The sequence below is a fragment of the Aspergillus sydowii genome (assembly GCF_001890705.1).
Source record: "Aspergillus sydowii CBS 593.65 unplaced genomic scaffold ASPSYscaffold_4, whole genome shotgun sequence".
Lineage (NCBI taxonomy): Eukaryota > Fungi > Ascomycota > Eurotiomycetes > Eurotiales > Aspergillaceae > Aspergillus > Aspergillus sydowii.
The window spans coordinates 916,920-937,126 of record NW_024467862.1 but is presented as its reverse complement, the minus strand read 5'-3'; the positions used below and the strand labels follow the sequence as shown (position 1 = coordinate 937,126).

At 51.7% G+C, this 20,207-nt stretch overlaps 8 protein-coding genes across 8 annotated transcripts; 2 read left to right on the top strand and 6 right to left on the bottom strand.

Annotated features, from left to right (window-relative positions):
• Positions 1-61: 61 nt before the first annotated feature.
• On the top strand, positions 62-2,124 carry ASPSYDRAFT_30495 (uncharacterized protein; the record flags this gene model as incomplete). The annotated part of the gene is made up of 2 exons (XM_040844785.1): positions 62-104; positions 194-2,124. 2 exons carry the CDS (start codon positions 62-64, stop codon positions 2,122-2,124), a joined length of 1,974 nt encoding a protein of 657 aa, XP_040703445.1.
• A 779-nt stretch (positions 2,125-2,903) lies between these two features.
• ASPSYDRAFT_148868 (3,4-dihydroxy-2-butanone-4-phosphate synthase RIB3) lies at positions 2,904-3,842 on the top strand (the record flags this gene model as incomplete). Its single annotated transcript, XM_040841848.1, has 3 exons — positions 2,904-2,967; positions 3,094-3,211; positions 3,332-3,842. 3 exons carry the CDS (start codon positions 2,904-2,906, stop codon positions 3,840-3,842), a joined length of 693 nt encoding a protein of 230 aa, XP_040703444.1.
• Positions 3,843-4,524: 682 nt separating this feature from the next.
• ASPSYDRAFT_149864 (transcription factor TFIIE subunit TFA2) lies at positions 4,525-5,406 on the bottom strand (the record flags this gene model as incomplete). Its single annotated transcript, XM_040841952.1, has 1 exon — positions 4,525-5,406. One exon carries the CDS (start codon positions 5,404-5,406, stop codon positions 4,525-4,527), a length of 882 nt encoding a protein of 293 aa, XP_040703443.1.
• A 5,890-nt stretch (positions 5,407-11,296) lies between these two features.
• Positions 11,297-12,563, bottom strand: ASPSYDRAFT_886156 (uncharacterized protein). Its single transcript, XM_040852033.1, has 2 exons — positions 11,479-12,563; positions 11,297-11,332 (listed from the first exon to the last, which is right to left on the bottom strand). Exon 1 carries the CDS (start codon positions 12,400-12,402, stop codon positions 11,587-11,589), a length of 816 nt encoding a protein of 271 aa, XP_040703442.1. The 5' UTR covers positions 12,403-12,563; the 3' UTR covers positions 11,297-11,332; positions 11,479-11,586.
• On the bottom strand, positions 12,544-14,651 carry ASPSYDRAFT_1174703 (uncharacterized protein; the record flags this gene model as incomplete). Its single annotated transcript, XM_040840293.1, has 6 exons — positions 12,544-12,758; positions 12,819-13,412; positions 13,488-13,921; positions 13,977-14,299; positions 14,423-14,554; positions 14,600-14,651. 6 exons carry the CDS (start codon positions 14,649-14,651, stop codon positions 12,686-12,688), a joined length of 1,608 nt encoding a protein of 535 aa, XP_040703441.1. The 3' UTR covers positions 12,544-12,685.
• A 440-nt stretch (positions 14,652-15,091) lies between these two features.
• On the bottom strand, positions 15,092-16,645 carry ASPSYDRAFT_200379 (FAD-dependent oxidoreductase; the record flags this gene model as incomplete). The annotated part of the gene is made up of 5 exons (XM_040843779.1): positions 15,092-15,332; positions 15,388-15,876; positions 15,937-16,049; positions 16,117-16,532; positions 16,600-16,645. The coding sequence occupies 5 exons, from the start codon at positions 16,643-16,645 to the stop codon at positions 15,116-15,118; spliced, it is 1,281 nt and encodes a 426-aa protein (XP_040703440.1). The 3' UTR covers positions 15,092-15,115.
• Positions 16,646-16,907: 262 nt separating this feature from the next.
• Positions 16,908-18,211, bottom strand: ASPSYDRAFT_44014 (alpha/beta hydrolase). The gene has a single exon (XM_040846773.1). The coding sequence runs from the start codon at positions 18,032-18,034 to the stop codon at positions 17,048-17,050; it is 987 nt and encodes a 328-aa protein (XP_040703439.1). The 5' UTR covers positions 18,035-18,211; the 3' UTR covers positions 16,908-17,047.
• A 504-nt stretch (positions 18,212-18,715) lies between these two features.
• On the bottom strand, positions 18,716-19,580 carry ASPSYDRAFT_886078 (uncharacterized protein). The gene has a single exon (XM_040852032.1). The coding sequence runs from the start codon at positions 19,383-19,385 to the stop codon at positions 18,921-18,923; it is 465 nt and encodes a 154-aa protein (XP_040703438.1). The 5' UTR covers positions 19,386-19,580; the 3' UTR covers positions 18,716-18,920.
• Positions 19,581-20,207: the final 627 nt, after the last annotated feature.

The following is a 20,207-nucleotide window of genomic DNA, read 5'->3' as shown; positions in this document are numbered from 1 at the left end:
TGCAGCGAGCTAGTGAGAGAAACCGCGCCGCCCTCAATGGTGGCCCTCGAAATTCTACCTCATGGAGAAGCTGCCTGTGGAAATCCTCACCAAAATCATCGACTGTAAGGACCACCCCTTCCCGATTGAACTTTTTACCCCACACCACACTGTTCGACAGAATCGGTTCCTGACACACCATGAACCTCTTCAGATCTCACGCCACCAGAGCAGGTCCAACTTCAGTCAGTCTCCAAACGCTTCTTCGCTCTAGCCCGCGACAACAACATATGGAGGCTTCACTCCTACGAAAACACCTGGGCTGCTCTGTCAGCCGCTCGCCCTAAGAATGGAGCGTCGGAAAGCCTTGTCTCGCATTCTACCGCATCTCTGAGCTCACTCGGACAGCCATCGCTCCGATCCCTGATCCAACCGCAGTCGAATAATGCCAGGTCGGACAACTCAAGTCAGCCGACGTTCGGGGAAAGAGCGAGGGCTGCGGCCGCTTGGGATCCGTCTGCTGAGGGTGAGGATGTCGATTGGTACTCAGAGTATATTGCCCGGAATGGGCCGATTTCACTCAGCTGGCTCCAGCAGCCGTTCTCTAGGACGCCGGGTGGTGAAAAGTCTTACATCGAAGCGAAAGGGGTAGGGCTGCTCAAGGACTTTAGCTTGGCTAGGCAGAACAAGGTCGTGTCGCCCTTGAGCGATGGTAGCGTTTGCGTTTGGGACCTTAACCATTCTCACTCTATTGGCTCTCGGGCTACGAAGGGGAGTATACTCGGGACAAGTGCACCGGGGATTTTGACGGTTGATATGTCTCAAAGAAAGGAAAACTCCGCGGCCAAGTCGGCCCTGGAGTTTATCAATCTGGGTGAATGCGTTAGTGTGGATTCGATCCGCCAACGAGCTTATTTAGCTGTTGGGCATGTAATAAATGAAGTCGATCTTGAGACTCTGAGAGTTATTTCTCAACAACGCTATCCATGGTCGGTCTTTGCCTTGTCTCAGGAAACAGACTACTCGGTGCCATTGACTTTGGCGACCACATTGAGTCTGCATATCTACGACGGAAGACTTTCGAAAACAGAGGAGGAAGAAGCAATCAACCTGCGCTGCGAGCAGCCGAACGTTTCTCTAGTTCCAGAGTCCTTGATTTATACTCCCCCAGACTCGCCGCTCCTGCAATTCCAACCAAATGGCAGACCACCGCACCGCATACGAAGCCCTGATCTCTCGGAAACGAGTGATAATTATGCACCATTATTTCAACCCGGACCTCTGACGGTTCTTCACCCTCCCGCCCCTCATGTGAACTCAATATTTCTTGCAGGCCGCTTCCCTAGTATACTTCAGTATGACCGTCGGTACTTTCCTCGGCTGCAAAGCACTGTTCACTCAGGCGGGCGGCTTTGTGGGCTTGTTTCTGTCCCTGCACCCCGGTTCCCGCTATTCTCGAGCTCAAAATACCCAGATTCATCCACTCTAGTAGCATGTGGGGAGTACAACGGCAAAGGATCCCTCGAACTATATCGTCTCACTGCGACTGGTGGAATGGATGAAACTGGACCCTCAGCTTGCACTTCAACTCTCGCAACATCATACCAAAATCGACAAAGCGTGGCCAGCTCGAAAATCCTTTCGGTGCAATCACACGGTACTCGGATTGTATACTCCGACGGAGACGGCAATATAAAATGGGTTGAGCGTGACGGGCGCACTGAAGTCCGTCGCCTGAACATAAACTCATACCGACAACGTCCAAATACCCAAGCCAACTGCCACGATGACTACGACGCACACGATGTAACTGGACTCTGGGCTAGCGTATCCCGCGCCCAAAACGACGGGGATGTTGCACGAAAGATTCTTCCAACAGGCGGAAATCTTACAGGGGATGAACTTCTCGTGTGGACAGGAGAACGTCTTGGCCGCGTGAGATTCTCCGATGTACCAGACGCCGACGAGCTCGGCGAAGACGATGAGTTGTCTCTGGATGGAGATGTCGACGATGCTACACGGGAGGAAGTTCGATCTCGAAGGCGTGAGCAGCAGGCGCGCGAACGAGAATACTCGAAGATGATGCGACGAGCTCTGGAGACGCAAGCTGATGAGGTGCGGCGCATGGGCGATTTCGGTATTTAACTTTCTAGCGTCAGGTCCCAAGAAGATTGCTTCTCAGCGCAGGCTTGTTTTCAGGTGTTATGAATTTTTAGCGGAATTTATTACATGTTTAGATAGCTCTCTTTCATTATATATAGACTCTTCCCTAATTTCCGTTGTGGAATGTATTTTGCTCAGGCCGTTATCCAATGAGTATATATTTTTGTCAACTGACACACATTAATTTTTAGCTGCGCTGTGGACATCAATACGTTAGGCGCAACCATCTTGACATTTTCACTACCTATTTGGGGAGTTCACAGGTCAATGATCTCGGATTACACATCGCCGTTGCTTTTGCTGTCTAGGCCTCGGCGTGAGTGCAACCGCGGGAGGTGGCAGGTGGATAACGTGGGTGGATTTGATAGCGACAGTGCCGACTGACAAACCATTTGCAATCGGCTTCCTTGACCTTCGGTGTGTATCTTCTGCGCCGGGATATTCCTTGATTGCGATATTTCGCACGTCTGGCCGTGACACTTTCTAACTATCTCAATTATACCTGCCTCCCAGTATCTGCTGAAGAAAAGAGCAAGCATTTGCAGCGACTCCCGACCCCGCAATCCCGAGATCTCCGAGCCTCCGCCGTGACTCAAAAACCGCCACCCATCCTCACCTTTACGGTATCACTCGAAAGTTCAGAGCGCCCAATTGATTTTGTATAAATACGTGGATTAGACGCTTGGATACGTGTTCAATCCTAGTCGAACCGGAAATTTATCTTTGCTCGAGGTCGAAATCTCCGAGCAAGAATCTCCAAAATGCCTTCGCCGACGGACCCCGCGCTTCAGTTCGACTCCATTGAGGACACAATCACAGCTTTCAGTGAGTCACCTGTATTTTTATTTAATTATATACCGTCTCTCCGATGGTTTCTGGGCTTTAAATTGCCGATGTCGTTCGTTCAGCGGCTTCTAATTGAGCAGGGCTAATTGTTCAATCCGCATACAGAGAATGGGGAATTCATTATCGTACTGGATTCACAAGACCGCGAGAATGAAGGTGACCTGATAATTGCTGCGGAGTCCATTACAGACGCGCAAATGGCATTCTTAGTCCGTTATACCAGGTTAGTATTCGGTCATCGAATTCAACCCCGCGGGATGGCGAAGCAACCCCAATGCGGAAGCGCATTCATTTTCCCAGCTTCGCATCTTCTTGTTCATGCTGACAATTGCGCCCCATCAAGTGGTTTAATCTGCGCACCCATCACACCAGAGATCGCCAACCGGCTCCAACTCCCCCAGATGGTCATCGAGAACGCCGACCCCAAAGGCACCGCATACACCGTCTCCATAGACTCCGCCGACCCCTCCGTCACAACGGGGATCTCAGCCCAAGACCGCGCTCTAGCCTGTCGAACCCTCGCGACCCCCTCTGCCTCCCCCGAAGACTTCCGAAGACCAGGCCACATCATCCCTCTCCAAGCGAAGGCCGGCGGCGTGCGCCAACGGAAAGGCCACACCGAAGCTGCCGTTGAGTTTTGCAGACTGGCGGGTAAGGCACCTGCTGGTGTAATCGCAGAGTTGGTTGAGGATGGCGAGATCGTGGAGGGCATCCCTGAGATCTCCGGAAATAATGGCATGATGAGGCGCGATGGGTGCTTGAAGTTTGGCCGTAAGTGGGGGATCAAGGTGTGCACTATTGAGGATCTGGTTGAGTATGTTGAGCGGACGGAGACTGTTAATGGGAAACACTGATTGCTTGATTGATTGGCTGCTTTCTCCTGCTATTGTATATTTTGGGGTTTCCTTGTATAGCATTACGATGCATTTCGGCATTCTTTTCTTTTTTTGGTCGTGAGTGATTCATGTCTCATTTCTATAGCTTTCTTCTGTATTTTCAGTCTGGTTTGGGATCTATGGCCCTTTCTACTGCTAGAGAAGTTGGTCAGGGAAGAGAAGATCGAATTATTATTCATGGAATAGATTAGATGAGAGAAACGTGGTTTACGATGTGTACGACAGCTTATTTCATAATTCATCCGATTCGGTATTGGGTCTTGTGGAGTGGTTTCACAGGTGATACCTCGGCTGTTGAGATTGACAACCCAAGGGCTATGATATTCTCGAGGAAGACTCTGACTGCCCCATACAATTGCAGTAAATAGGAAAACATATAGTGTTCTCTGTTTATCACTAGGGTATCGATCTTTATTTTTACTAGTTTAAATATAATGTTTTACAACAGTGGACGGAAACAACCGGGACGGAAGGCCTAGCGTTCTGATCTGTCCCTGGTCACTTGAACAAACCGAACGCCTCTATATGCATGATGAATGGAAGTTAATGTTTGTAGGGTAATCCAGAGAAAGAGAGCTGCTGAATAACCCGACAAGCATAGCCCCGGTTTTGAGAAAGAAGGCGAGGCATGACTGAAGCCCTACCGCTTGAGGTGCGAATAATCACGCAAAACACCCATCATATGGGTGTTGGTGGTTTTACCGCTGCGACGAGGCTTCTTAACCTTCTTATGTTCCACCTTTGGCCGCGGTTTAATGACCTTATTCTTATTTGTCGGGGTGATACCAGCTTTCTCTAGTTCTTCCTTGACAACCTGCTGTTCAGGAATCTTGATCTTCTCCCAGATATGCTTGAACTCTTCATCGAAATGCTGGATCAATGAAGGATCGTTGGCCCAGACCATCTTCGCATGGTCGTCCTTCTTGTTCCGCGTGACGAGCAGTTTGCCCTCCTTCTCCAACTTATTGATTGCATCCTCGACATTCGGCCAACCCTCTCTGAGCTCCCGAACGCTCATCCCAACTCCCGTAGACTGTGCTTGCAGTTTCTGAAGAAGCTGTTCCGCTGTGCGAATATCATGCGGCGGACGGAAGCCGAATGTACCCTCTCCATTCGCTCCGCTAGGGTCATATTGCACCTTCTCATGCATCTGCAAGATGCTCCGCAGCGCCTGAATATAGCCTTGGTCATTCGCCCGATGTTGCAGGGAAAGGTAGGAAACGATATCGTTGAACGTAAGCGGGACGCCCTTGTTCTTCATATGCTCAATAGCAAAGACCACCTGGGTCATGATATCTTTGCCCGTGCCTGTATTGGCAGGCTGAGAATACACAATATCCGCATCATGGCGCTTCTTCTTTTGTTCATTATTCCCACCGGGAGTGGGAGTAGAGGTTGACGAGGGAACCTGGGAACTGCTCGCAGAGTTATTGTGGACGAACCGTCGCTGCTGGGGCATGGACTTGGCATAGTCCATAACCCCCGCATTGAAATTCTTCAGTTGCTGCTGAAGGTGCGCCATATCTGCTGTCCGCTGGGATTGCGACGGAGACCGTGACCAAGGCGCGGAGGGTTGGGAGTCGTGAAGAGGAGAGGCGAGACTGGGCTCGTCAGAGCCTGTGGGAGCTCTATACCAAGACTTAGAATATCATAAGACGCGCCTAAGTGAAAGTATGGGGTCAGAAATGGGCGGCGAGCCGCTGTGTGTACAGCTTGAGGAGGTGAGGAGTTGGTAAATGCCGATGAAGAAGCGGACTAAATTCACAGATGATGACGCCTCTTTGAGGCTGCAATCCCCAGATTGAAGACACGTGACTGAACAAGCTAAACCGAATTGGGATCAGATCATGGTCGAGAACTCAAGTCTAATTTAGAGGCAGCATGTAGATTGGCAGCAGTCAACTTTGCTTTCATTGTTGATTTTTAAGCGAGAGAAAAGTGAATAATGTAGAATATAGGAATCACACTTATGACGCCTGTTGACGCGCTTATGGTGGTTTAGCGCCAGCAGTACGGGCGAAATAACCCGGATTCCTGGAAAAGCCATCCATGGTTAATGGATGAGGAGCCTTTGTCTCTGTTATTTTGGGAGACAGCCGAGCAGACCTGTGATAAAGAGAAAAGTTGTCTTGCCAGAGTTATTGCCCAATGTGAATGGACAATGAACAGAGATGTCCAATGGAGCTAGGCTGCAGTCACGTGAGGCTCCCTTCAAACAATGAACTCCGATGCGGCAGCACGGATGAGCTTCTTGAAGTTGGGATTCCTGCAACCACAATTGCATCGCGACAACCTGGGCTGTAGGTTGGAAACTTCAAAGCAGCTGTTTGCTGCGACCATTCCACAGCCAATATGGCTGCCGCTACGATTGAATTGCCATTCTTATCATCACATTACGCCATCGCAGAGTCGACCCTGAGCACTCTTACCGAAGCTCCCACGGTCGAACTCGTCAACCAACTATTGGAAGCGATCACAAAAAAGGCGCGGGAATTTGATGAACTGAAGTCGGATAAGCTTCGACTTGAAGTCGAGCTTGAAAATGCAGTTCGCAGCAGCGATACAAAGATCAAGGTGTTGAAGAGCTCCGTCGAGAAGGGTCACGCGGAGGTTGAGGAAACACGAAAGAAACTTCACGAGTCAGGTATTATTATTGTTATTAGGCTATTTTAATTTATGCTCACGCGTTTTAGAACACACACGGTCTTCTTTAGAGTCCGAGATCGCGACGCTGAAGTCATCTTCCACCTCCAACGAATCCGAAGTCAGTACTTTTAAGTCTCGCATCTCCTCCCTCGAAGCTTCAAACCGTGATACACTAGCGCTGCTTGAATCCAAATCAGGCGCATACGACAAGCTCGCGGAAGAGCTCTCCACGCACCACAAGAAGACGATCGAATTACGACGCGAGCTTTCGACTGCAGAGCAGAACCTACAAGCCGCAAACTCCGCTTCCGCCAGTGCCCGGTTTCGTGAACAGAGCCTTCAGCAGGATTTGGAGCTGACGAAGAAGAATAATGAGTGGTATGAGACGGAGCTGAAAACCAAGTCAGCCGAACACCTCAAATTCCGCAAGGAAAAGAGCGCTCGGATTGCAGAGCTTCAGCGTGAAAATGAAGAAGCTATTGCAAATACAGAAGCTTTGAGGCGCAGTGAAAATGCTCTCAAGAGCCGACTGGACGAAGTGGAACAGCGCTACGAGGAATCGCTGGCTAGCGTTCAACAGCTCAAGGAGGAGGCTATCAAAACAGCCGAGTCATTTAGAATTGAGTTGGATAGCGCGAACCGGTTGGCAGAACTGCAAGGCAACGCCGCAGAGACGGCTAAGAAGCGGGTATCGGAATGCCAGCTGACTCTGGAGAAAGTGAGAGACGACGCTGCGGAGGAGATCTCACGTCTGCGTGTCGAGATTGAGACCGAGCACGGCGACAAGGAGGCGGCCGAGCGTCGCGTTGCCGAGCTTGAACTCGCTGTCAACCAACTCGAGACGGAGGGAGTAGCTGGGCGTAGGTCCATGAGCCCAGCTCGTGGGTTGAATGGTGCCCCAGGTACTCCAGTCCGCCCTAGCACTCCGCTCGGCACATTTTCTCCCAGAGCATCGCGTACCAAGGGCGGACTTACCCTTACGCAGATGTATTCGGAATATGACAAGATGCGGACAATGCTTGTTGCTGAGCAGAAGACCAACCAGGAACTTAGATCTACATTAGACGAAATGGTTCAGGATCTTGAAGCCAGCAAACCCGAGATTGATGAGTTGCGCGAAGACCACGCGCGGCTAGAGAATGCAGTAGTGGAGATGTCTAATATCCTCGATACCGCTGGGAAAGAACGAGACGACGCCACGAAAGAGGGCAGGAAATGGCAAGGCCAGGTGGAGAGATTGGCACGTGAGGGTGACATTCTGCGCCAACAGCTAAGAGACCTGAGCTCTCAAGTTAAGGTTCTTGTGCTGGAGGTTACTCTCCTGAGGGAGGGCGAATCAAACTATGATAGAGAGGAACTCGAGAGAGTCGCTCGCAAGGAAATCGAAGACTCTTCGGCTGACCTTACCCCAACGGGTCGTTTTATCAGCCAGAACCTAACGACATTTAAGGATATGCATGAGCTTCAGGAGCAGAATGTTACGCTTCGCCGCATGCTGAGAGAACTCGGGGATAAGATGGAAGGCGCAGAGGCACGTGAAAAGGACGCTACTCGGCAGCAGGAACAGGAGGAGTTGAAGGAGCTGCGAATCCGAGTACAAACGTACCGCGACGAAATCGCAAACCTCATTGCTCAGACTAAGAGCTATGTCAAGGAACGCGATACCTTCCGCAGCATGCTGACACGTCGGCGACAAACAGTCGGTGGCGATGCAGTTTTCTCACAGTCTCTTCCTCCAGGTGCTGCACCCCCAGCGGCCGAAGAAGTGAGGGGTGGCCCTGACTATGCCGAGTTGCTGCGAAAGGTTCAAGCGCACTTTGATAGTTTCAGGGAAGAAACAGCGACAGACCACTCGGCTTTGAAACAACAAGTCAACGAGCTTTCGCGCAAGAACAGCGAGTTGATGAGTGAGACCAGCCGCTCGAGCAGTCAACTAGTGGCCGCCACCCAACGAGCGGAGCTCCTTCAAAGCAACTTTAACATGCTCAAGACCGAGAACTCCGAGTTACAGAAGCGCTACGCAACGCTTTTCGAAAACGCCAACCGACAGGACATCAGAACGCAGCAAGCTGCAGAGGATCTTGTTGAATCCAAGGGTCTTATTGATAGCCTTCAGCGCGAGAGCGCAAACCTGAAGGCAGAGAAGACCCTTTGGAAGAACATCGAGAAACGACTTATTGAAGACAACGAAACGCTAAGAAATGAGCGAAGCCGTTTGGATGGGCTCAACGCCAACCTTCAGAATATTCTTAACGAGCGTGAACACTCAGACTCCGAGAGCCGGAGGCGACTTCAACTTAATGTTGAATCTCTTGAGTCCGAGTTGCAGACGACGAAGCGGAAATTAAGCGACGAGATGGAGGAGTCCAAGAAGTCCACATTACGACGAGAATACGAGCACGAGCAGAGCCAGAAACGCATTGACGACTTGGTGACAAGTCTGAGCTCTGTGAAGGAAGAGCTGGTCGCAACCAAGACAACAAGAGACCACCTCCAGACCCGTGTTGATGAGTTGACTGTCGAGCTTCGGAGCGCTGAGGAACGCCTTCAAGTCCTCCAGACCCGACCTAGCGTTTCTGCCGCCCCTGCGGAAACCGCTGTTCCTGCGGAAGGATCACAAGACAGCGGTTTGACCCGGGAGCAAGAACTTGGTATTGAAGTCTCTGAATTGAAACGTGACCTGGAATTGACGAAGAGCGAGTTGGAACATGCGAAGGAGCAAGTGGAGGATTACAAGGCCATTAGCCAGGCGACCGAAGAACGATTACAGTCGGTTTCTGAGACGAATGACCAATACCGTGAAGAGACTGATAAGCTTGTTGAAGAGAAGGATACCAAAATACAGGTCCTGGAGAAGCGAATCGAGGAAATCTCTTCTGAGCTTTCTGCGACCAACACTGAGCTCTCCAAGCTTCGCGATGACCAAGGTGAAGCTACCCGGCACCTGGAGGAGCAGAAGGCGGCGCTTGAGGCCGACATCACAAGGCTGACCGAAGATAACGAACGCCAAATCGCCGCCGCTCAGTATCACCAAGAAGACCTCAAGGCCCAGGCGGAGATTGCACAACACGCACAGCAAAATTACGAAAATGAATTAGTCAAGCACGCCGATGCTGCGAAGAATCTCCAGTTGGTCCGCGCCGAAGCCAACCAGCTGAAGCTAGAGACTGTCGAACTGCGAACTCAGGCCGAGACCTACAAGAAGGACCTTGCTCAGAATGAAGAAAGCTGGAACGAGCGCAAGGATAGATATGAAAGTGAGATTCTTGAGCTGCAGAAACGCCGAGAAGAAGTACTTCACCAGAACAACCTGCTTCACACCCAGATCGAGAACATCACCAAGCAGATATCATCTCTGCAACGTGACCGTGCCACTGCTGCTGAAAACGAGCAGGAAGATGGCGAACCGGTGGCGCCGAACCTGGAAGGTCTGCAGGAAGTCATCAACTACCTGCGCCGTGAGAAGGAAATTGTCGATGTTCAATATCACCTGTCTACGCAAGAGGGCAAGCGACTTCGCCAGCAGCTTGAGTACACCCAGTCTCAGCTTGACGAAGCGCGTCTCAAGCTTGAGCAGCAACATCGTGCTGCCGCTGATAGCGAGCACACTGCTTTGAGCCACAACAAGCTCATGGAGACGCTGAACGAACTCAACCTTTTCCGCGAGAGCAGCGTTACATTGCGCAGCCAAGTTAAACAGACCGAAACTGCCCTGGCTGAGAAGTCTGCGCGGGTCGATGAATTAGTTCAACAAATTGAACCTCTGGAGACTCGTATCCGGGAACTGGAGAATGTTGTTGAAACCAAGGATGGAGAGATGAAGCTTCTGCAAGCTGACAGGGATCGGTGGCAGCAACGGACACAGAACATACTTCAGAAGTATGATCGAGTTGACCCAGCCGAGATGGAGGGACTGAAGGAGAAGTTGGAGTCGTTGGAGAAGGAGAGAGACGAGGCTGTCTCCGCTCGCCAAACCCTCGAAGAGCAGGCCGCAACATTCCCTGAGCAGCTGAAGGCAGCTGAGGAGAGGACTACGGAGCTGCGTTCGAAATTAACAGAGCAGTTCAAGGGCCGGTCCAGGGACCTGATGGGCCGGGTCCACGCCAAGCAGACGGAACTGGATGCCATTACTCAAGAGAAGGAAGTTATCCAGGAGGAATTGAAGACAACCAAGGAGGAATTGAACGCCTTGAAGACCAAGGCCGTCGAGATGCCTGATGCACCAGCAGAACAGGACGTGGCTGTCAACTCAACACCAGCATCTCAGTTCCCTGCTCCAACCACGCAGGTATCGGCACCGACAGACGACGAGAGGGTCAAGGCTCTGGAGGAGAAGGTCCAACGCTTGGAAGCTGCTCTTGCCGAAAAGGACGGTGTCCTCGCTGCCAAGGATGCTGAGCATGAGGCCAAGATCAAGGAGCGCGTGGAAAAATTGAAGGAGACTTTCAATACCAAGATGGCCGAAGTGAGAGCCAACCATCGACAGGAGGTGGAGAGACTCACCGCCGACCAAGATGGGGCTCAGGCAGAGGGTCAACAAGGAACCACAGCACCCGCGGCCCAACCTGCTCAACAGCCTCCCGCTACACCAACAAAGACGGAAGATGGCCTCCCTGAGTTGACGGATAGCCAGACAAGGCAACTTGTTTCCAAGAGTGAAACAATCCGCAACATTATCAAGAACAACATTAGACAGCAGCTTGCTAAGGAGAGGGAGAAGGAGAAGCAAGAGGCTCAATCCTCTCAGGATGCCGTCACGGCTGCCGAGCAGAAGTTTAACGAGGAGCGGGAAGCGCTTAGGAAAGCACACGAGGAGGGTCTGGAGGAGAAGGTCAAGTCGGCCGTCGAACTGTCGGATAAGAAATACCTGGCTAGAATCAGCATGCTTGATTCCAGGTATAGAAACACACAAGCCAAGGTTGATGTGGTGTCGAAGGCGGCCACCGACACGCCCCAGAAACCGGTCGTCGAAGTTTGGGAGGTTGCTAAAGTTGCAAAGGCCCCGCCTGCGCAGGCGCAGACTCCCAAGCCTTCTCCAGCAACTCCAGCTCAAGTTTCATCGCCTGCACCCCAAGTTGCGTCTCCTGCACCACAGGCGGCAGCACAACCTGCACCTGCACAACCTACACCGCCAGTGAATCAACAGCAGGGTGCACCAGCACCAGCCCCGGCCGCCGCTCCAACGCCGGCACCACAGACTGCCCCTGCAGGGGCTCAACCTCAACCGAATGAGCAACCTGCACAACAAGCACCTCAACAACAGCCACAGCAACAACAACCACAACAACAACAGGCGAACCAGGCTGGCGCCGCTGCCCCTGTCGCTGCCCCTGCCACTACGGGGGCTGCACCCAACCCGTTTGCGCAGATTCAAAACAAACAACAACCGCAAGGTTCGGCGCTGCCAAACAAGCCACCAGCTGGCGCAGCTGGAGCGGCAGCGGCGAGCGGAGTCATGCGGACGCTGCAGTCCGGCCTTCCAGTTGCACGAGGTGGACGAGGTGGTGGCCGTGGCGGTGCTCACCAGCAGAATCCATTTGGTCAGCAGCAACAAGCACAGGCCCAGGCGCCCCAGCAACAACAATCGCAGCGCGGTACTGGACTCCCACGAGGCCGTGGAGGACGTGGAGGCCAGCAGGGCAGAGGTGGACACCAGAACGCCCAAGCTCAAAACCAGGCGCAGGGACAAGCGCAGGGACAAGCGAGCCCAGGGCGGGGCGCACTGAACGCGGGCGCGCGCCAGTTTGTCCCGCAGGGGAACAAGCGAGCTAGAGAAGACGGGACAGATGGCGGAAACGAGGGAGGTAATACCGGCGGAAAGAGGATGCGAGGCGGCGGCCATGCCAGGGGATCGTGAGGTAGCATTTTGCATGATTTAGTTTGATATCATTTATTTCTGTTGTGCTTGAAGTTTCGAAGCATCGTCGGATTAGGTTTACATTTTCAGCTGGATGGAAGATGGTGGTTCAGACAAGATCTTGTTTCAATATTTCCTTTGTTTACGGGACTCATTTTCGCATTTAATGTTACAAATTCGACAAGATATTATTCATAGGGCTGTATACATAGTTCCATTACCCGTGTAGGTAGTATAAACTGAAGGAATGTCTCTCGACGAATTAACACGTCGCTGTGTCCCAGTGACATAGGGTAATTCAAGAGTCCCTCATATACGTCTTCAACCACTCGATGCGATGAATCTTCGCCCTGATCCTCTTTCCATACATCCTAAACGTCAAAATCAGTATAACCATGTCCATAAGAAACAGACAAGGGGAAAAAACTCACCAAAGCGGCACAGTCAAAAGCGAGGTAAAAACAAACATACTCCCCAGGATGACAAAAACCTCCAACACGCCATCCCTAGCCAACCAAGCATTAATAAAATACAGAATGCCAAAGGACAAGAAATTCCTCGCATTAATCGCCACAAACGCCTCCTCACCTAGATCGCCATAAGCATCGATGATATACCCAAAGACACACGTCGAGACAAACGCCAACGCCGCACTCACAAGGCCATACGCGATCACGGGCCCCGTCCAGTGCGTCTTGTAGTGCACCGTCGCGCCGTACCCGAAGAAGCCCGCGACGCCGAGGATGAACCCGACGGAGATCAGGACGAGGCGGTACTCGGGTTCGTAGGTGCCGGCGTTGCGGCGGGTGAGGGCGACGACGATGCGGTCGCAGAGGGGGCCCGAGATGGTCTGGGCGATGACGGCTTGGATGAGCGGGGAGAGGTTGGTGAGGCCGACTTGGGAGGTGGACATGTTGTAGGGGGGTTCGGTGAAGAGGACCCCGTTGACGTAGCCGAAGGCGATGGTGAATGTGATTGTTGTGCCCCAGGTTAGGAAGGCCCAGAGCATTGGGGGGTAGAGGAAGCTGATATAGATCTAGTATTAGCAGTTGCAGCTTGTTTCGTGGAGTATGATATGGTAGGCAGGCAGGTAGGCATACAGGATGAATGGACGCGATACGACCTTCAGAAGGGAGGCGTCCGAGTATCGACCACTGAAGACTCGGAGAGATCGCCAGTAGGAGTCTTTCGTCTGGATAGGGGTCGAGTCAACCCTCTCGATACCGTGCAAATTATCGGAGTGAGACGGAGCATCCTTCGTCTCGGAGTGTGCAATGCTTGTTGTTTCAGGAGACGGAGAATCAGCCCTAATAAACGCCGTCTCCGGGGCAAGGAAGAAGAACGCCACGGTAAGCACCGCAAAGAAGATGGCACAGGCACCAAATGTCCAGCGATATCCCGCATACTCGATTATATAGCCACTGACAACCGGCCCAGCTGAAATCCCAGCTGTGAGAAATAAACCCCAGAATGCCAGACGGGTGGCTCGTTCGTGGACAAAGTACATATCGCCGATGGTACATTGCACAAGAACCTCAACCAGAAGTCAGTACGAATAATATAATATAACAGTTTAGAATAATGCACACCTCATACGGACCCATCCCTAACCCCCCAACCAACCGACTACCCAGAAACGACCCATAGCTATTCGTCGCCGCGCCCCAGACACTGGCTGCAAACAGAACAAGCCCAGCACCGAGATAGACAGGTCTTTTACCGTAGCACTTTGCCAGTGGATTGCTGATGAAGAGGCCCAGCCCGCATGCGAGGACGAGGTATGATGTGGCTTGGGAGATTTGATTCACGGAGATGTTGAGGTCTCCTGCGATTTCAACGAAGCCCGGTCCCAGCATGGGCCCGTATGCGCCGACGACTGCGGATTGGAGGCTGATGATGAAGAGAATGAGGTCTTTTCTCCTGTTGTATATCAGTTAAGTTACAGTCGGTTTTGGGGACTTGATCGGGGTCGGTTACCATTGTGGCCACTATGGCTGGTCAGTTAGTGAGCGTTTCAGGGAATATATCGGGTTACTTACGTTGAGAGGGTCATTTGGAGAGGCAGATGGTTTAGGGACTAGAACAATTCCTCGATCTTGAGCATGGCTTTGACCGAATAGAAGGGGATCGTGCGGTGCCTCGACGGATGTCTGCTGGCTCAATGTCACTAGGGTTATTAGCATCATGGCAACAATAGGCTGGTCGGCAGTACCTGTTCCAGGGGCCAACTGGCCATTCTTAGGTTCGAGAATCCCGAAAGTCATAATGGCATCTGCAGTTAATGACAGGAATGCAGATGGAGAGTTGGATTGTATGAGCACGGGTGGTAGAGGAGGCCGTGGGTAAAGGGTCCTTATAGAGGGCGCAGGCACAACTCACAATCCCGAGGTCAGCTGGAGGAAACACGCAGTCTGTCTGTAGGCACGGGGATATATCATTGAAGTGCTCGTTGTTTAGCCTATAGTGAGCGAGTGTCCCCTCACTCCTGGCGCTCAACGGACAGTGACCCCCACATCCAACGTCGAGGACTCAGGGCTGGTGGGGGACACTGACGCCACATCGCATCTGCATATGCAGGCATTCACCAGTGGGAGGAAATACAGAGAAGATAGAGAAAATACAGTGCGCGTCATTGCGGTGACACCCGACGGAGAATTCTACAGACGAAGTACGGTGTAGATGGACTTGAGGTGGTATAACTGTTGCTCAGGCTATTCTCTATTCCCGCCTATATCTTGCTCTCGCCTCTCTTCTTCTCCTTTCTAGGGCCAAAGATCTGCTCGCACATTTTCTCTGCATGTCCTTCTGCATCATGATTCAAGATCCAGCCCTCCCTCGGCAGCTCGAGTTTCTTTGGGTCTGCCTCAATTTCATCCCAGTTTGCCTTGTGCCATCTCTCCCTCGTAGTCTTTCCCGTTTCCTGCACTTTACAGACCCGGTCATACCTGTCACGGATTAGATTCGAAGGAATAAAAAGGATACGAAGAGAAGGAAACTCACCGTATCCTCTCGAAAGCCCTCAACGCATCGGGAATCCTCTCCTTCCCCGCCCACTTCAAGCAAGTCGCAATAGTAACGCCATCCTCCAGCGCCTGCGTCGCCCCCTGAGTAGATGTCGGGAGAAACGCATGAGCCGAGTCACCAGCAAGCGCAATGCGGCCTCCCTGGCTTACCCACGTCGGCAGCGGATCCTGCCAGATGAGCTTCCAGTCAATCAGAGACTCCTCTGGTGTTTTCGACACAATGCGCTTGCAGATCGGGGCCCAGCCTTCAAAGATCTTGTACACGTCTGCCAGTTTTCCCGGGAAAGACCAGCGGTCTGTGATGTTGGATTCGTCCTTATGCGTTAATACCCAGCACATATCCTTTCCCCTCTTTAGAGAGGAAACCAGGAAATGCACGTCTGGGCCGATCCAGCCGTTGAACGAGTCGCCGTTTTCGCAGAGGTGTCTGGTTAGGGGGTCGGCGAGCATATCTTTGCTGTCGAACCTGGAGTATTATTAGTAAACAACTTCATGTCCTATATATTTTTTCAAAATTTTGAGGTACCAAGCACGGAAAATGGCATATCCACTCGACTGGAGTTTCGTCTCATGTCCCAGCACCAGCTCTCTCGCCTTGGAATGGACCCCGTCGCACCCGATCACCACGTCCCCGTATACCTATCTCATTAGCAACAGCTCAAATACACTGCATATTGAAAAGAAAAAAGAGATAAGAAGAACAAACCCTCTCCCCACCCAAAATCTCAAACCCAGCCCTCCCCTCCCCTTCAAAACACGCCACAACATCACACCCAAGCCTTACCTCAACCCCCAACTCCCTCGCAAACTTCAACAAAGTCAGATGCAACTCTCCACGATGCCCATTAATCGTCGGCGCATCCCGATCCTGCGGCGGCGAGTGCTGCGTCGTCATATGCTCGCCCGTATACTTATGGATCCGGAACCCGTGGTCCTTCAGGTTAATGCTGAGCGGGAGCATTTCGTCCACGAGGGCGGGCGACCATCGTGCGAAGATAAGGCCGGCGTTGCGCCCGAAGGAGATGATGTCGCCGAGTGGATGGAGCTCGGGGGCGCGTTCGTAGATTGTTACGGTGTGGCCGGCGCGGTGGCAGGATATTGCGGTGGAGAGGCCGGCGAAGCCTGTAGATTGAACATTAGTTTTCTTGCGGGTGGCGGGTGCGTATAAGAGTGAAGTTTGATTGTTTACCTGCTCCGACGACTATCACGTTTATAGGGCTTGACTGTGGTGGCATTGTTGTTGTTGCTTGATGGGAGTTAGGGCTTGCTGTTGTTGAATCGTACCGCGAACGAGAGCGATGGTATGTCCCAAATTAAATAAAGAAATGCAGTGATGGGCTGATTCGGTACATGATTCGGATATTATTATTCTAATAGCAAGACTGCACTGTCTGCTTGATGATCTTAGCTAGGTTGTGGGGGAAGTATCTCCATCTATGTCCGTGTGGGGGATTCGGCCATGTTTACAGCCGAGGATATTGACTGATTAGACACGGAGTTTAGACTGAATTTGCTAGCGTTGAGCTACTGAGTGTAGATAGAAAGCTGGAGGCTGTATCAAGTTCTTCCGGTCATGGTAGGTATATAGAGAAGCAGAAATATTAATATTAGACAGACATATCCCATCAAATATAAGACTATCCCACCACTCCCCTCAACCACTCCACCCTCACCCTCGCAGCCCTCCGACTCACCCCAGCACCAGGCACAAACACATCAAAACCATGCCAACTCCCCGGCCAAACATGAAACTCCGTCGGCACTCCATCCCTCCACAACCTCATCGCAAACTCAACATCCTGATCCCGAAACACATCCGCCTCACCCACATCCAGCAGCGTCGGCGGTAGTCCCTCTAGACTCTCCGCGCGCGCCGGCACCGTATACATATCCGCAAACTCCCGCCCCTTGCCAAACGCATAGTCATTCACAGTTGCAAGATCGATCTCCCGCACGGGTGCAATATCCCCGTACTGACGAATGGAGTCTGAATTCGAACCCTCCATACTATCCGAGACCCAGGGATACATAAGCACCTGGGCCGCGAGTTTCGGACCTCCTGAAGGAGAAGCAGCACGGTCTCGCGCAAGTAACGCCACACCAGCAGCAAGATTCCCCCCAGCCGATCCACCCGCTACAACCAATTTCTCGGGATTAAACCCTAGTTCAGCAGCGTGGCCCGCCATGTATTCCAGCACCGCGTAACTATCCTCTAGCGCCGCGGGCTGCGGATGCTCAGGTGCAAGCCGGTACTCCGCTGTGAGGATCACGGCGCCGAGTTCCTCGACCCAGTCCAGGATCCCCGTTAAGCCCAAGAAGCGGTTCCCTGTTGCGAGACCGCCGCCGTGGATGTGGAGGATTCCGGGCGTGTCGGAGGGCGAGCGGGTGGTGGTTTTTTTGGGGCGGAAGATTGTCGCGCGGATGGGGCCTGCTGGGCTGGGGATTGTGAGATCGGTTGTGGTGATGGTGGATTCTCTGCCTTGGAGGGTGTTGGAGAGGGTGAATATGGGGGCGATTGCGGCGCGGTAGGAGTGTAGTTTTTCGGGGGTGCTGATGTCGAGACATGGGGTGTTTTTGTGGGTTGGGGCGAGTTCGGGGTCGAGTGGTGCTCGCGTTTGGGGCATTGTTGTAGAATAGGTATAGTTAGATGTAGCCGGCGAATTCTAGTAGAGCTGCGATTGAGTTGATTTGGTGTTGTATTTGGAATCATCAATGCTGGTCAATGAAGGTTATATAGAGAGGCACGGATAGATTGAAGCAATTGACCAGGCGATTCGGTGACTTACTGGACACGATAGTCGTATAATCATATAGTCATATAGTTAATAATAATCATACAATAGTAAGCAAACAAAAGTGTCCGCGATTATACAGCACACGCTAGTCTACTTTGGGACCAGAATCTCTCCGGCGCTAAGACAGTCACGGTTAGTCAGTTAGAAGAGCTAGGGTTAGAATTTGGAATTATTTTAGAACTTTTTAGATTCTTTTTGATTCTTTCTTCTCTTTTTTGCCGTTTTCAGATATTCTATAGCAACCAGATGAAGTGTGACAGTATATCAATATATTGGACCACGACACTTATCCCCCGTCAAGGCTGAGATTCTCCGAAGCCCGATACATGATGATCTACGAGAAACACCTACATCGGAATTAATTTAACCCTGATAGTACTGTGATGTGGGAGACCAAATACCCGTACTATATACTGGCAGGACTTCACTTCCTCATATCGGTAGTGTCAGATTGTCCTGTTGGTATATTTCCCGCTGCGCGTATATTTCCTGCGGGAGTTTCGAAAGCGGCAGATTGCTGAAACACTTTTCGTACATGGAATCGGTTCGATCAGAAGAAGTAAAGAAAGAAGGACTTTGTTTGGCGATGTTGGTGGAGGGATTGTAGAGCACCCAGACGTTCGAGCTATACTCAAACTGGAATACACCGGCTAGATGCGAGGTGGCACTGTCTAATTTCCGAACAAAGTCAAAGGTATACTGCACACCAGGAATGTCACATGGCAGGGATACACCTTTCACTTTCGGAGGCGGCTTCCCGGAGGACTTCTTTGGCGCCTTGGGTTTCACGGAGGTGGTTAGGGACTTGGTGGTGGCTTCTATGGTTTACCAGAGTCGGCGGGGGGAGATTTTGTTGGTTTGGATTCGGATGCCTTGGGGGCTTCCGGTTTGCCTTGAGTATCCTGCGTCGCAGGGGCGTTGGGTGTCTCTCCATCTCCGATGGTTGGGGCGGCTTCTTCAGGTTTGGCGTGTTGTTGAGGCCTATGGCCCCGTAGGTCGATGCGTCATCCATGTCTAGGGAAACAGTATCAGCTGGCGGGTACATCAGGCCAAGGACTACAAGGTATTTCACCCGAGGGCAGATGGCCTGCTGTTGAAACTCATGCATAATGTGAGGTGCATAGAATGGAAAGTGATACACTGTGTGGAGGATCTCAAGACGACCAATCAATTGGATCATCCATGAGAGTTTGACCAAGCGAAAGAGCAGTGTCGTGATGATCAAGTGGCGAAGCGTGTGCGATGCACCAGTGGTATCGGGATCGCGTAGATGGAACACACCTCGGGGTTCTTGGATACAAAGCCCTCGGCATCAATGTCGTGTTAAAACCGGTTTGCAAGCTGCGCTCCATGCTCATCAAGGTACTTTGGGTAGTTATCACAGAATTCATCAATGCCGTCAATGCTGCTGCTGACTCCATGAATATAGTAATCACATGCCGTCTTGTCTTCAACCACCTAGGATATCAGGCTAGTCAAGGAATTCCGGAATTGGGTTCGTTGGATTGCGAGGGGAATGTGGAACGGTTCAGGGGGTTCATTGTTCGTGGACGTGGATCGTTGGGATTCGATCACAGGCTGGGGGTATGCGATTAGCTGGTGCAGATGGTCGGGCCTGAGAATAACATCCACCATATATCTACCGATGTCTTGGACCGCAACTTGCTGAGCAATGCTATGTTATCGCGACCAGCGCACGCACCGGGTAACAGATGTAAGGTGGCTAATGATATGATTCTCAATTCCACAGGGTTGCAGGGGTACTGTTCAACCGTCTTTCGTAGGTTATCCTTATATTAGTTTCACGCTTTAGATGCTGGACTTTTGAGACTTCGCCTCGTAAGACATAAATATGTTGTATGGGTTTCCTTGTAACAAAGAAATCGCACGCAATCGATACGTGTATACAGGTCAGTTGCACCGTTTTGGCCTTGTCAGGTCCCGACTCTTCTGACGCAAAACTCTCATTGAGATCCCTCATCTCCAACAAACGATGAAAATG